At 43.4% G+C, this 16,973-nt stretch overlaps 1 protein-coding gene across 2 annotated transcripts in view; it reads left to right on the top strand.

Moving 5' to 3' along the window:
* NUP210L (nucleoporin 210 like) overlaps positions 1 to 16,973 on the top strand; it is a 1,198,481-nt gene that overhangs the window by 158,197 nt on the left and 1,023,311 nt on the right. For both annotated transcript variants that reach the window (XM_069651587.1, XM_069651595.1), the window contains exon 4: positions 8,451 to 8,544. In XM_069651587.1, coding sequence (XP_069507688.1) covers positions 8,451 to 8,544 — 94 coding nt within the window. The remainder of the gene's footprint in view (positions 1 to 8,450; positions 8,545 to 16,973) is intronic.

The raw sequence follows: 16,973 nt of genomic DNA, 5'->3' as shown, positions 1-16,973 counted from the left end.
CCGCAGATCAGGATGAGGTTTAAGATTTTTCAGGCTGTAACTAGAGTGTTAAAAACAAAGGAAGGCCATAAATCATAACCGTCTGGGCAACAATGGTAAAACAGGTGGTATCTTCCAAATACTGATTGCTGTACTTCGAGCACCATTACCTGTTTGCAAGTATATACCACCAGTGGCCAATACCTCTGGAATAAAGGACTTATTTTCACCTTGAAAATCTGCCTAATTTTATCTTCATCCTAGAAGTGAAGGTGGTGGTGGATATGGATATACACATTTTGATGAATACAGTGAGTGGTATTTCTGGAATACCTCGGGCTAAATTCTGGCATCACCACTACTGCTACCATTGGGCCATTGTTAACAGTGTAATTGGGCATTTTCTAGTGAATACCCCTGCTGAGAGTTTGTTAACACTGGCCATATTTTTGCCAACAAATCTGCCCACACTGTAATGAGGGCCGTAGTTCAAAGAAATTCCCCCTTGCATGGTTTTATGTTAGCCCAAAATAACTCTCCTATGAGGCTTAGTACTGAACTTTCAAGGCACACACCAACAGAAACTGTGTGTTAAGGGCACCTGCTTGTAGTCTCTGTTTAAAAAGGGCATGCAGCTTCTTGTTGTGTGATAAAAGGTTTCAGGTTCCACAAACCATTTTTGCATGTCTAACAAGCAGCTATTATAGAAATAAAGTAAGCAGTTAAAGAAAAGGTTTACTTTTCAAGACAGTTTGTTGTCTTGTAAGATTAGATTGCTAGCTGAGGCGTGTGTGGCCTTAGAGCCAGGTGCACGTATTGCTGTGCAAATGAATACACCATTCACATTTTATCAGATGATTTGTCACAGGCAACTGCCAATCCTTTGGCCCACTTCCCAGGCCACGTTGTGTCCTCATCAGTCCAAGGGCACCAAAAGAACTGTCTGTCAAGAAGAGATTATCCATCATGATGGGATTGAGGGGTGCAAATGATGGTAAATATCCTGTTTCAATGGAAAGTGGGGGCCTTAAGTTGGTTGGGTGAATATTATTGCGGGAATACCACATGAGACAATTGACACTAATGCAAGGGTTTTCCAGAAATTCCTTCCACTTAAGACTTTACCACTGCCCCAGTGATAATGTTTAAATATATATATTGCTGGAATAAGACAGTGTCCAAGAAATGCCACCTGCTATATTTTATAGTTTGTTCCTATCCATTTGCTCTCTTTTTTAGATGGTAGAAATGGATTATGTACAGTGATTCATGACACTAATTACATTTTTGTAATGCACAACATAGTGTATTCTGATCCTTTTCTGCATTACATGGGAGAAGGGGGTAAGGGGGTGGGTATCAGAGAAGCCTACCTTTTAACCCCCTTCCAATGTCCCCATCTGAAATGACCCCCCCCCCCCTGTATTGCTTCACTTTTGTACAGAAATGTAAAACTATTTCTAAGGACATTTGACAATGTTTACCTCTGCCTCCAGGGTGAGGAACATTTTGAGAACTTTCAAGGCACAATACTGCGAATGGCATTGACTTGTGCATTTGATCATCTTCAAATACAGCTGCTAAAAGCTATTTCAACAGATGCCCGATTCAAGCCCCCCTGCTTTGGTCTGTTCACTGATACTGATGGGATTTCTTGTCTGCAGTCTCTCTGTGCAGTTGTACATTATGGAATCAGCATTTAATATCCTGAATAAAACAAATGAGCCACTGCCCAACAAGATGTGTGTTCAGTTTCATGCCCAGTCTCTGTTGCCACCCACAGAAGGCACAGGAATAGGTGAGGAAACTGAGCTGTAGACAGAGCCCTGGGATGAAGAGAGTTCTGGGTGTATTTCCCTCCTGCACTGTCCGCAGCTCTGTGACATTGTTTCTGTCACTTTAAGTGTGTTACTGCATCTGCAAACTGTGAGCATTATTCCTGTGGCTCACAAACAATACCAATTTCCCCGGCTACCTTCCTGCCCACTGTAGTTTTGCCGTCCTTGAGGAAAAGAGAGCAGGCCTTGCCCCTCATGCCAAATCCTGTCTATGCCACTGTTTAACCCGTTGCTAGCACCACTTCCAAAATTGTAATGAGGCCCTGGGTCTTCCACTGTCTAACCAGCCATCCTCTTGTCTTCCATGCCTTATTCCTGCAACACTGCTGGAATCGAAAGGCAACCTAGTGCAAGAGTAAACTTTACACATAGTATCAACTGGGTAAATATGAACGAAAGATGTGGTTGTCAGGGCGAGTCCTGGTGTGTCCTTGGAAGCTGCTGAACCCTGCAGACCCAGAAAAGCGTGACACACTCAACTAAGCTAAACACACAGCTGAGACCGGAACACTCCTGAGGGAAAGGGGAAGGGGATAAAATAAAAAACAGATTGCAGTCTTAGAAATGTGCAGGGGCGAGAAAGAGAAAAAGGCATCCAGGGTTAAACCGCTGATCTATAAACTCACACAATTCTGTTTTATTTTGAGACAGAAATTGATATTGCTACCCACAGTACCTGTGTTATCCTCTGCCTCTGCCAAGGGGATTGCTTACATTCTCTATCTTCTACCCATAAAAACGCTTGAGTCCTTCATTTAAAGCTCTTCAGTTTTCCTACCCAAAAAGGTCCAAGATCAAAGCAATCTTCAAATTAGTTTTTGACTGAGCTTTTGTTGTAATTTAAAGGAATGTTAAGAAAACCTTGACCCAAAAAAAATTCAACTGTTGCACTGTTCAAAATGACACCTGTTGGCTTTGCCAGCACATGTTTCGAAAGACTAACCTTTTATCTCTGTAGAACGGACAGAGTTTTAGTGTACCTGAGTGAGTCTCTGAACCTCCTGAAGTATTTTCCTTCAATTCAGCTTCACCACACTGCCCAAGCATAAATTGGTCTCCAGCATTTATGTCCCCACACTGGCCGTGCTGATTGCAGTCTCCTGGCTCACCAATACTCACTGCGCTACCCACGCAGTAACAGGAGTGCCGGGGCATGTATTTATTTGCTCTGCACTGCCCGTGCACTAATTCCGCTCAACAACGATCAACGCGCTGCCCGCACCACAAACATAAAATCATGGAGTATGAGCAACAATGCTTGAGCGAGTCCTGATACTTGTGAGCGCTTACAACGTTTGACAAGAGCGAGGAGGCCAAACGCCTTTAGTTTTAGAAGACAACTGAAACCAGGAACCATCTACACTGAGGCCTTTCCTCCATAAAACCCGTTCTTTCTGAACAAACGTTTCCCTTCGGTTTCTTTTCCTCTCAGGAGGCATGGGTTGGAATTACAACGCGAGCTACGTATAAAGAAAAATATTAAATGACTTTAACATTACAGTCTTTTACTTTTGAGGAAAATATGGAACTAGTCGGAACAAAAATATTTGATATTTTAAACTTGCACTTAGCTTGCTCCCTGATGCGTGGCAGCACTCTTCTTAATATTCCTGATTTAACCTCTGTACTTTTTCTTTCCTGTTGAAACATTCTGAATTGGGTTCTTCTTAGAACGGGAGCTCCCAAAGGCTGACCTCTGCTAGATTGATGACAATGAAGGCAATTACACTCCCAAGCAAATCAGAATACAGGGTGGGAACCACCATCGTGGCCTAGAGGGGCAGCAAAAGGCATATATTACCAGCAAAGCCAGTTTCGAATGCACTATATAAATACGACAACCCTACAAAACGAACACAACATAAATCACATATTCATAAATAGAAACCCCAAACCAAGGTTAACAACAGTTCTCAGCAAAAAGATCCACACCGCCATAATTCCAATTATGTAGACCCTATTGCGAGCAAATCAGGTTTTTTCACTCATTTTGAAATTTTGCTAAAATAATCAGTTTCTAATAGTTAACAGCAGAGCATTCCAAAGACAACAACCCAGTCGACAAAAGCCCAATTGCCAATCTGCCAGGAGCTACTCATTTTTCAAAACCTTGATTGTTCGCTTGTTACTTCCCCTTCCAACATGTTGCTTATGAAGGGTATATTATGTTTGAATTAGGTCTTAAATGATCCGGAATAGAAGGATACAGCTTAGGCTTTTCTAACAGTGGCAACACCAAAGCTACTTTAAGAGAGTCAGGGACTCTGCGCCTCTGAAGGGAAGCATTAAAGCATTAAAACATATTGCTAGATCATCTTTAGCTGAAATTCTATAATCTCAAATCCTCCTCTCACTAACAGGCCACTACAACAGTGACTCTAAAACCCTCAACGCCATCTACATCACCATTAAAGGTTGGATGGCTGCAAACGGACTGTGCTTGAACACCGACAAGACTGAGCTTCTCCTGATTGGATCCACTGAAACACTTTCGAGAAAGAATCTCGATTCATAATTTAGCCACTTCACCATTGACTCCATCATAATCCCAGTCTCAGTCTCAGACTAAGTGAAAACACTGGGAGTTTACCTAGAATCGAACTTATCCATGACTAGGCAAGTCAATGCCATTGCATCGGCCGCAGCATATCACGCCAAGCTCCTAAATGCAGCCAGACCCTTCCTTTCCAAGGATAACTGCATTGCCATAGCAAGAGCTATAACAGGGTCAAGACTCGACTACTGTAGTGCTCTCTTCCTGGGCACATTAGCAAAGAACATGGAAAAGCTGCAGGTCATCCAAAACAGCGCACTTCATGCAGCTTTGGGCATCCCCAAAAGGGAACACATCACTGCTGCCAGGTAACAGGTGCACTGGCTTCCTATCAAAGAGTGCGTACTCTTCAAAGCCCTTGCCCTGACCTACAAATGTATCCACCAGACTGCCCCCCCTTACCTTTCCGAACACACCTGACGGTATCAACAAGACAGACCAGAACGCCCTAACTGAACATGCTCACAATGCCCAAAATTAAGCGAGTCAGAGCAGGAGGTGCCAGCTTCCCCTACTTAGCAGGTCTACAATGGAATGCCCTGCCACCACCCCTACGAGCTGAAAACTCACACATGGCACTCTGCAAAGTGGTAAAAACGCTATTCTTCACCGCCATCTTCCACATACGTTCAATACTGTTACCATTTCCTGCAGGAAATGTACCCTGTCTGTCTACAATGCATAAATGTATATGGTAAACCTGTACTTATACTACCCCTGTAACTAAGTTCTTCACGAGTAACAGCGCCTCGATGCCCAAGGGCTGCTTCTACTAACCCTGTAAGTAAGCTCTTCACGAGTAACAGCGCCTCGATGCCCAAGGGCTGCTTGTGCGCTATACAAATGTAAAAAACAAATAAATAAATACATTTCAGTATTCTAGCTGGTCCAAAAATGAAGTTGGTTTCAATGCTGTGGCACCTTTCAACACATCTAAGCTGTTGAGAAACTAAAAAACCCTTAGGTTCCCTGGGTTTAGGACATGGCTGAGCTTCACACATCTTGGGTTCAGCAGCAACAGACATATGGGAGCGCTAATTTTAGAATCAAAATAAGGTACAAGACAATTGCACAAAATGTGTTGAGGCGTCACGTTAAGTTGATATATTTTAACAAACTCAGACCAGGCTTCATGATTTTTGTTTGAAAAATATTGCTTTTGGCCTCTAGAATAACACGCATTTAAATTCTTAAGTGCTTTTTAAATTTCCATTAATCAACCTTGATCCTCTAATGGCACTCTAAACATTGACTACTCTTTTCAAACTAAGTAGGTCCGAAGTAAACCATTGATTAAGTTGGTATGGAGTAAACGTTACTTGACATTTAGTCAGAGGCACTTGACATTTAGCACCAAACAATCCAAAGCAGAGATCATTTTGCTATTAAAATGAGCCAGCAAATCAGTTGGAGACTGAGAGAGCTCGTACCCCTCTGCTAAGGCACTATCAATTTTTCTCACATAAAATCACTAGTTTTTGCACAATAAACATATGACTTAACAGAGCTGTCAAATCAGGTGCCATAAGTACTGGCATTTGTAGCATTTGCCATTCTGCATTCATGTACTCACTATATATTCAGGACTACTTGTATTAGGATGCAATTTGATGTCTGATTATAAGCCAGCTAAAGGCAAGGACCAGTTTTATATAAAACACCTGAAATGAAATCAGGAGCACCCCTGAAAAGCCTGTGTGATAGTCGCCTGCTTGTAGTCATTCTTTGACATATGCCATATCTTAGTCCTATTCACAATGTGCACACCATGGAAAAATCTTCAACTACTGCCATGAAAATCCCTTTCAGCAGATGTCTGTGTAGAGCCCCTTGTTTGGGTCTGAGCTGAGAATACTTACCAATATTAATGGGCTTTTTGTGTGCAGTCTCTGCAATTGTACATTGTGGAGTGAACATCTATCATCCTGAAGACCGAAAAAGGGAACTACTGCCCCAATAATATGCGTGTTTAGTTTCTTGCCCAGTCTCCATTTCCGCCCACGTACGACACAGAAATACGTGAGAACATTTAATGTTATCTAACATAGGAATCTGAGCTGTAGACAAAGCCATGGGTTCTGTGGTGTATTACCACCTGTCTGCTGTTCCATGTGAGATGATTTATTTCGCTTTAAGTGTGCTCATGTATCTGGACAGTGCGAGCAGTATTCATGTAGCTCACTGATTGACGTGACCCAGAGAGGGCGCAGTGGTGCCTGTCCGGGCTGCTGATGAGCACAATCTATGCTTTGGTTCCCTTGCCTACAAAACCATCAGGGCTTAGATAAGATGGAATGATACATGACATAACATGGTGCATCAAATTAGTACAACAAACCGACCCCCTAGCCAACAAGAAGCAAAAAAGGCACACTCTCTCTTAAAAACAAACACAATGCAATTTGGTTGCAAAATCCAAAATGGGAAGAGGAAACATAGAAAACCACATGCACAGAATAGGATTAGGTATTGATAGGGTGAGGGAGAAAGTGGAAGTCTGACATGGGTATTTGAGGTGCTCTATAAAATCAAAGGAGAGTTGTTCAGTTTAACTCTTTTGGAAAAGATGCATTTGGTAACAAAACAGAGACATCCTAACCGACCAACAACTTAACATCATATGGAATAATATATCATAGCATAGACTCCACTACTGTAATATCTATCTTGGTATCTACATTCATCTTACTGGACATGAAGGCTTGCACAGGCTTCTGCTCGAAAAATATTATATTTTAGGTCCTCATGCTTCCTCCACCGGGCATTGCAAGGCAAGGTGGCAGAGTACCTCACAGATGGCATCTAAAAATAACACCCTTCCTCGACCAACACAAAATAGACACCTACTACTTTCAAGAAAAAGCATGTGATGTGGGTCTATGCTCTCTCTCTCTCCCTCTCTCTCAGCGCAGGATGTGCCTGCCTGTGGAACCTCCTCCCACCTAATATACAGCATGAAGAGAGCCTTTCAAGATTGCCTTATGCATAGACTGCAATATTTCTTTTTTAACTTTCAATGCTGCTCCATAATGCTCTGATCCACCTTTCCTTAAGAACTTGCCATCTGCACTTGTTCTTGTTTGCTCTTGCCACTTAGCCCACTTTCCATTTCTCTTAGAATGATCAAAAATGTACCAATACTTGTGAATGACCGGCTTACTGTGTCCTCACCTGTATCTGGTACCCCGATTCCATCTTGGGGAGCCATGAAGTAACTCTATTCCACAGAAAAGAATACCATAGCGTGCCAACCCTAATGCAGCAGAGCATTTTCAAGCAAGCCAGAGCATAACATGCATAGCACAATTTAACATAGCATAACCGCGTAGCAAAAACGAGACATTATGAATCACACCAAGCAAATCATAATGTTACATAGCATAAAAGCTCCATAAAGTTAGCATGTCCCAAATTAAGATATGAGTGCTGGGACAGGGGAACATGGGGCACGAGTACAGGCGCAGCATGATGGGCAACTAAAATTAGGATAGAAGCACTCAGAAACCATGATTCGTTTTGTAACCAACACCCTTTAATTCCTCATTCGCCCCAACACAGCACTCCCTCCAATGCCCTTACCAACACAACCCTGCTCCAGAATCATCATGTTCAAGGTCTGCTGCTATGCAGGTTAGCTGACAAAAGAGAATGGAAAACTGTAGTGGAGAACAGGATCGGGCGTAAAGGGAACAGCATCTCACTCTTGAAGCCTCTCCTTTGTGCGCCTTGAAGCAAATTTAATGGCTTCCCTTGCATCCAGAGGTGCTGTATACTGCCTACAGGAAAATGTTTGAGAGCCCTTTCTGCTTTCAGATATGAGCTACCCGGCAAATTATGCTTCTCTCACCCTTTATAAAACACTAAAGCAGACAAATAGTTGAGCATTCTGGAAGTCACTGTTCTTTTGCCTAGTGCCAACAAGCTGCTTTCCTAGTGCTTTGTGCAAAGAGGGCTGTTTCATTCTGGAAATGTTTGACGAACGCTGATATTCAAATGTTTGTCTGTTGCAGTTGGACCCTTCGGTGCTGTAGTGTATATTCCATTCATTTGATGTATTTCCGTTTTTTTTCTGTATTCAGGAAACACCTTTAGTAGCCTCTCAGGGATAACCTTCGAGTGGAGTGTTGTAAAGGATGAGGAGACCGAGAACATTGAGCCATCAAACAGAATCAGGTAATTTTTCTGTCAGCCGTTATGATTGTCCGTAATTGATGACACTAGAATCTACCATGCGTCATGTCTCAGTGTGACTCCGACCTTTGGCTACACCTGGGTGTAGGTTTGTCTTCTGGTCACCCGCTGAAAGATATGTGCTTAGCTTACTATGCTGTATCAGTTCTTTGGTCACCCTAGCTGTCCTCTTCCGGTCATTTTGCCACTTACATTGATGCCTATACATCTCCTGATCACTCTTAGCTGTCTGTCTGGCCTTTATAACACCCTACTTTCTTTTCAGTCCCTGATTTTCCTTGCATTGATGGGTTGCCGTTTGGTCTCCATATAACCCCAGTTTATCATAGGATATCTGTTGTTCTCCTTCTTACCCTTGGGCGTCTATCTGGCCAAAGGGCCAAGTGCTCTGGAGACGGTCCCGATTTGACTGTTTGTAAATGCTTGTCCAGCCAATGGTTGCTCAGAGGAGTATGTTCAGCACTGGGTTATCCCTGCGTGCATATCCAACCCCTGGTTACCTTGGGGTGCTGGTCTGTCCCATAGACAATTTACAAAAACTTGGCAGCCCCTCTACTGTTTAAATAGCCTGTTCCATGGAATGTATTTTACTCAGAACGGGCTACAGCCATGTTTTAGCTCCCTGCACCCTTCACAGATGGGAAATAGACATTTCCATGTCGGTCTAGTTCCACCCACAAGGGCAGTCCAGCAGCCAAATGCTAGGCAATTCTCCTCTGAGCAAGATATGTTTTTCAGCGTTGTTGGGTCTCATCAGTGAGGTGAAGCTGAGCCTCTCTGAAGCACAGTGAGCCAGGGGGGGAGGGGCACATCTCTGTTACCCTTACTAACATTAGATAAAACCCCAAGTTGTACAAATGTGTAGGAGATCTTTTACTGAGAATGAACATGGTTTAAATAAGCTGTTCCAAGAGTCAATGCCTGATGTTGCCTAGGTTCAGGTGTTTATTGTGTCCACTTGGTGGCCATCCTCTACTGTCTGGCAGGCAACAGATTCCTTTTAAGGAACAATTTTGTCTGGGCTGTCTTTCCATCCCATGGTTGCTTTCTATTATATGCCCGCCCCTTTCCCAAACATTTTTGTCTCATTCTGGTCTCTTTTTGGGTCTGCCCCATTCTTGATTGGCCATGGACATTTTTATGGATTATTATAACTCTTGGATCTTGTTATTTTCTTTATTTATGTTTTTGAGTGTTTTGCCAAAGCACAGTACAAAAACGGTAACATTATAAGTTATACAAGAGGTGACTAGTATGAAGTTAGATTGACTTTCAGGGGTCAGAAAGAAGATGGGCTTTTATAGAGGAACAAAAGGAAGAAAGAGTTGAAGCAAAATGTACAGATAAAGCATGAGCATGCCAGAGTTAAGGAGCAAGAACTGTAAACGAACCAAAATGATATTCAGGCATGGTGCGCTGCTAACACTCACTGCACTAACACTCACTGCCTTAATGCCAGTAAGACTGAGATCCTTCGAATTGGGACCCCTGCTCCCTCCTTCCTTTCTACCCCCTGGCCGCCCCCCATGGATCCCTTCCCCTAACCCTTTTGTGAGGCTAAAAACCTTGGTGTCATCTTCAACTCCTATCTCTCCTTCTCTCCTAACATCGCAGACCTGGCCAAGAAGGCCCACTTTCAGCTGCACCTCCTCAGAGGCATTCTCTCTTTCCTCACCTTCCCCCAGAAACTAAGGGCCTCATTACAAGTTCGTCGATAGCCTTGCTGGTAAAACCGGCAGGCTGCCGCCGAACTTGCAAATTTTTCCGGCGCCTGGCAATGAGGAAATACAGGGGCATTACAGCCTTGGCTGACCCTGTATTTCCCCATTGTCAGGCACCGGAATTCATTACTCCCCATTCCCATTGAGTCCCGTAGGACTCAATGGGAATGGGGAGGACGGTTGCACCGGCACCATTCAGAATGGTGCTTTTGCTACCGTCAGTTTCTGCTCACGGGTGCCGGTATGCCCACCAGGTCAGACCTGGAGGGCAGGAACGCAGCCACGAGCAGAACTTGTAGTTTGCCGGTCCGGTGACAACGGTACCAACAAGCTTACCGGTACTGTTGTTACCGGACCGGCAAACTTGTAATGAGGCCATAAATGTCTCCAGAGCTCTGGTCCTATCTGAGCTGGTCTACTGCAACAGCCTCTTCCTCAATCTACCTTTATCCTCCCTTCACCCCCTTCAACTAATCCAGAATAGGACTGCAATACCTACCCTTGGCCTTAAGCCCAGGGACCACATCTCCCCCGCGCTAAAATCTCTCCACTGGCTCCCAGTGGCTGTGAGGGTCAGGTTCAAGACCCTGTGCATCATCCACATGGCTTTCTGGGGCCTGGGACCCTGCTACATCCAACTCTCTCTCCCTATATACCTCCCTGCTAGAGCCCTTCGGTCTTCTAGCTGCGACTCTCTGCAGATCAGACACTTTTGAAAAGCAGAGAGTGGGGTAGATCTCTCTCTTCGGTAGGAGCCTCCCTCTGGAATGGCCTCTGTGCCCCTCTCAGGCTTGAGACATATCTCCTCAAGTTCCGGAAGCATTCAAGACCCTCCTTTTCTCTTCTTCTTTCCCGCTCCCCCTCCCCTGCTAATGCCCCCTCTGACGCATTGACTGGTTGCCTGCTCCCTTCTGAGTCCTAGAGAGCACCGGGCCCTCCTCGCCCAGTCTACTCTAGCAACCTGATCTCCCTGACTCCTCCTCCCCTGCTAACCTGCACTTGCCCTTCCGGGCCCTCTTCCCCTGATTAGCATGGTGGGGGTGCATCCCTACCAAGCCTGATCCACCCACGTCCTCGCACTTAGCACATGGTCCTCACTCCGTGCATCCCCTGGCACTTGCCCACCTGGCCTCCCCTTGGTACTTGCTTTGCCCCATGGGCCCTCTTCCCCCCTTCCTGAACTTGTATGCCACCTCTCTTCCCCCCACTTTCCTCCCACCCTAGCATTTTCACTTCCACCTGGACCAGCACTTGCCCCTCTCCCCACTCTCCTCACCCCTGCTCTTCTTGTTACTGCACTTGCACGATGCAAATTTCACAAGGCCAAGTAGGGCCGTTATTGTTGTTTTCTCCCCTATCCCCCCCTCGTTCTTTGTCTTGTGGCGCCTTGAAACACCATTTGATGTACAGGTGCTATATAAATACCCAATAAATAAAATAAATAAATATATGGGAACTAAACCACAGACACATTTAAACACAATGCAAAAAAATGAAACTGGAGGCCGACAGGGAAAGAAAACCCCTGAAGAGCCATAAGAGATGGAGACGTGTGCGAAAGCAAACAGAAAAGACAAAAGAGCACCAAGAGCATAGGCAGGAAGGCCTAAATGTAGAGTGAGCAATAATCAATTTATGTAAGGATCTAAGCAGGAATATGAGTTTTAGTGGCTAAAAAGGTGCGCATTTGAGGGAATTTTCAAATATTGTAGAGTTCGAAACAATAAGATTAGGCAACGGAAGCTATGTAGTTGAAGAATTACAGCAAAGAGTCAAAAATAACACCAAGATTAATAGCAGTTGCCAGAGGGGGGCAAAGAGAATAACATGAGGGTGCAGGCTATCGGAAGGGAGAGTATCTGGATAAAAGGGGATCTTTATTTTATTTGGATTCAGAGGAAGATCGTGTGTTAGCATCCAAAGCTTTACAGCTGAATGAAATTCAGAATGAGAAGAATGTCATTTTTCAGAAAACGAAAACAACATCTGGGAATCCTTGGCATAAGAATTGCAGTAAAAGTCAAACCACATGATCAGGCAGAAAAAGGAATTGCTTACAGAGAAAAATGGAAGGGCCAAGGACTGGCCTTGTAGCCCTCTAGAGGTAGAGAACAGTAAGAGTCGCAAGCAAAATAGACTGAGTAAATGAGATTAAGCAAGATAAAAAATCAGGACAGAACAGAACCAGATATGCCCCAAGAGAAAGAAGAGAAGAGAAGATAATAGTATTCTACAATGTCAAAAGCACCCGAAAGATAGAGACGAATGGTTAGAATTACAAGAAAAAGCAAGGACACTTTGCACCTGCAAAAGACCAGGTTAAGTCGAATATGTAGGAAGAAACTACAATTGTAGAATGGGAAAGAGGGAGTTACATTCCAAATAATGAGAAAGCTGGGAATGTATGGCACATTCCTACAGTTTAGCAACAAAAGGAAGAAGAGAAATAGAATGATAATTAGAGGGAATAGAAGGAGTGCTAATGTTTTGTAAGGATAGGGCTGAGTAGCATGTTTAAAGGAAGATGGAACAACAGTAGAAAGAGAGGAGTTAAAAAAGAAAGTCCAACATGAGATAAAATAGGGCATACAAGTGCACAATCAAATGTGGCAGTGGTGGGGTTGGTCATTTGATGCTGAAGAAGAATTGCATTTTCAGAAAGAGAAACAAGAAAAGGAAAAGATTTGGGGGGAGAGTTCGTAGGTGGAGGCACGAAGGAAAAGGAACAACACAGATTATCAATATGTGAAGTATAGGAAGAGGTAATATCGGAATCAGTAAAAGAAGAAGTATGAGGAGAGATGGGGTCATTCAGTGATTTATTTGGTTGAGGTGTAGGCTTTGGTTTATTTTGTGGATATTGAGGTTGGGGGGTTGGCAGGGGTATATGTTTTTTTTTGTGTTGTCACGTCTTGCCATGAGGTGGGTGGGAATGTTTTCGGATTTCCTTTTGAATAGCTGTTAATTTAGTAGTAATTTGCATTTTGTTGCACTGATGTATATGGAGTAATCTCTTGCTTGTTCCCATTCTGTTGTTACTCAGTTGTATTATTTTCTGTATAATTATTAAATAAATTTGGAAAAAAAAACAGGTGCTGTGAAGGTGAGGGGCCGTGAGCCTATTAAGAAAAGATCATTAATGACGAGGATGAAGTGAGTGTAGTAATAAGACATTGATAGCAGAGTTGTTCAGTGTAAAATAATATCGGCTCTTAAGACTCGTTAGCAGAGGAAATAGCAGTGGGAACAGAGAGAGAATGAGATTTTCCAGCACTGTTTTAGTTTACATAGTAATGCACATGTAGGTTGAGAAGGTTTACGAGATAGAACAAAACAGGAGCAAGGATAGAATCTAAAGCATGTGGCATAAAAGAGAGGAGGAAGAGCCAGGAAGAAGAGAAGAAAAACCATACAGAGAAGAAAGAGATGAATGCACTTTAGTAGAGAAACAAGATGCGTCAAATTGATGAAGGTCACTGTGTTAGAAAGAAACAGTCAGAGAAGGTGATATAGAAGATGGGAGAATGTAAGAAAATGATAGAAAAAGATCACCCTCATAAAGAAAATGAAATGCAGAGAGAGAAGAATGAAATGGATAGGTGACAAAAAATAAGTCAAGAGAAGAACCAGAGAGATTAGATGGAGGAGTAGTTTGTTGGGACAGATGGAATTAATCCATAATAGGAAGAAAGGAACCGAAAACAATTAACAGAAGAGAGAGGAAGATTAAAGACACAGAGAACAGGGAATCAATTTCATCACAAAGATAATGAGGATCCAGAAGATCGTAGATTATTAAGAAAACAATATGGTTGGGCTTAAAAAAGAAACATAGTGGTATTCAAAAGAAGCAAAAGTCACCAGAGAAAGATAAGGGATCAAATAAATCCAAGAATGGTGAAAAAGATTTACAGTACTGCTGTAGATACCTTGTATGTGAGGGGAATGGGAAACGGAATTTAAAGATGTAGATAAAGCAGCAGGGACCGAGTTGTCAAAAGGAAACATTCACCTATCAGTAAGACAAGGAAATAGTAAATGAAGACAAAAGAAAATATTAAGGGTACAGGTGCTGTTGCTCAGAGAGGATGCATTGCAAAGAGAAGTTAAGATGAAAGGGAGCGAGAAGTAGAAATAGGTGGGTAGATAAGATGATCACGTTTCCAAAAGCAAGACCATGATAGAGAAGGACAGGAGTAAAATTGAAGAAATTAAATGGAACGGATCATGAATATGTGAAAGAACTGTACTAAATGAAAACAACATTGCAAAAGGGGAAAATGCAAATGTGAAACATGACAAGTACCAAGGCATGTACTGAAAATCAAGTAATAGTCACCCAAGGAAATGAAAGCAACATGTTTGTTTAAGGATCTAATCTATCTAAAGGATCATATACGCAGGATCAGAAAATAAACACGAGGAGAAAAAGATGTAAAGAACAACAATGTAAAAGTGGAAAACTACAAACGTGCAACCTGATCATAACAAAGCAAGGGACTGAAAGTCAAGCAATAGTCACTCAAGGAAATGAAAGGAAAATATTTGTTTAAGGACCTTATATTAAGGAACACATATGCAGGATCAGAAACTAAAACACCAGGACAAAAAGATGTCAAGACCAAAACCTTGGAGCTAAAAACCACGGTGAAGAAACAAAGGTAAGACATGTAACGTGTAAAATAAATCTTCAAAGTAAAACCTCAGCAAGAGTTGAAGACAAGTCCAGTCTCAAGACTGAAGTCACAAATTTAGGGCACGTGCCAAAGGAGCCACATGAGAAACCTTTTACCTGAGCATCCAGATGTGAAAAAGATGGAACGAAGATTCACAGCGGATGTAAAGGGAACTGGAGGACAGGCAGGTGGTATTTGAGAGAGATGATGCCACAATCCCGGGTCCAGAGATGTAATTAGAATGCGAGAGAGTTGAGCAGCACAGAGTTGACAGCACTTGAGGTCAGTGATAGTGCTGATGGTTGAAGAGCTCAAGACTGGGAGAAGGAGACCAAAACCAACGGATCTGATGAATAGCTATTAAAACAGAACTGCATGCCCGAAGCAGAAAACGAGCCGTGCCCAAAGGACAGAAGAACTACATGGATGGCACTGTTTTCAAACTGGCAGCTGCTAGCAAGCCTCACTGGGGTGCTGCACATTTCTCATGTGAGGCTTGCACTTCTAACCACCTCCGCACAGATCCTCTGCTCACCGTCTCTTTGTATTCTCCATGGCCTCAACTGAAGCACCATTAATACTGCTGGATATTTACGATTATTTAATTTTGGTCCAACTGTTAAAGGGTATGCAGTGATAAAACACATGGAACCTGTTAAAGCGAGACTCACAAAGGTACAGTCTTATGGGGAGTTCTATGTTGGCGTAATTCACACAAGATGCTTTCTCATCTTGTATCTGTTTGGTGCTGTTAATTATGGTTATAATCCTGCTCATGAATGACCCCATGATCTCTGTTCCCTTACTCCTAGGAGTTTGATTGATTCCTAATTGCTGGACTTTTTCTTTTTCTAGTAGCCCTTGGGTCTCTGTATACCTACTATTTTCTTTACATCCCATGGTTTACCCAGGATACTTGTCTGGTGTGATTCTGCTTAGTCTTGCCTTCTTTTATTTGGTTGCTCAGGCCTTTTATTCCCCTAGTCCCTTTAGAACAATTTTTTGTCTGGTCCCATTTGTTTGTCTACCCGAACAGATACAGGTTTTCTTTCTGGTCCTTGGTCTCACCCTTGGTATTGAAAGGAAGCGCCCCCAAGTTCAGCACGATCCTCCCCGCAATGAGAGACAATAAGGGACTCTCCCGTAGTGGGAATAAGGCCAAGACAGAGTGCGGGTGAGCGTAAGTGGGAGTTTATCCAAAGAGTAGGTCATGCAAAGAACTCTGCAACCTCCGAGAGCGCTCTGTCTGACAATAGCAAAGACAGGCGTATTTCTAATACAAAAAACGTCATCAGCACCTACACACTATAGGGGGCACAAGTTAATTGGGATTGGGTGGCGTCGACTAACTATAGATGTTGCTGCAGCGTGGTTGGTCTTGGCGTGAAGACGTCACTGGTCAGCCTCGTGGGTTGGGTTGGGCCTGGCAGGCCAGCTTGAGGTCATCGGCGCGGTGTTGGTATGCTGGGGCAGCCTGTGACAATGACGAATACCTTTCCTGTCTCATTTGCCCTAGGCCATGCACACTGCAGTTATTCAGAAATGACATTTAAGTTCATCAATAAATCGCTCAGCAGTTTATCTTATAAACTAAACACAACACATGAGGAATGCACCTCGTGAGAGGTCTGGTGGTTGTCGGTTAGGGTGAGATTTACCTGTGTCCTATTGACCGGTATTTTAGGTCGCGGGACTTGGCTCTGGGGCCTGGGCCGAATGATACATGTCTGTCTGCCGCGTTAGAAGTTATTATATAAATGGGTCTCTGTGTCTTGTCCCAATGATGGGGGTCGTCCTTGCACAGGGTCATGATTCTTGGGGGGTCTAGGGGGGTTTGTGGGATTTATGAGAGAGTGCTGGTAGATCAGTGGATTCAAACGTGAGTTTATTATCGTGCTGTAAATAACACAGGTGGCTGGCTGTGGCCTTGGTTGCGGTGCCGGGGCCTCTGACTCTTTGAAGTAATTCCAGCTTTGGTTGGGGGGAGGTGAGGGAGCGCGGCACAAGTCTTAGC

The sequence above is a fragment of the Ambystoma mexicanum genome, chromosome 1p, assembly GCF_040938575.1.
Source record: "Ambystoma mexicanum isolate Mex_15411 chromosome 1p, UKY_AmexF1_1, whole genome shotgun sequence".
Taxonomy (NCBI): Eukaryota; Metazoa; Chordata; class Amphibia; order Caudata; family Ambystomatidae; genus Ambystoma; species Ambystoma mexicanum.
The sequence above is the reverse complement of the archived record's forward strand: the minus strand, read 5'-3'. Positions and strand labels throughout refer to the sequence as shown.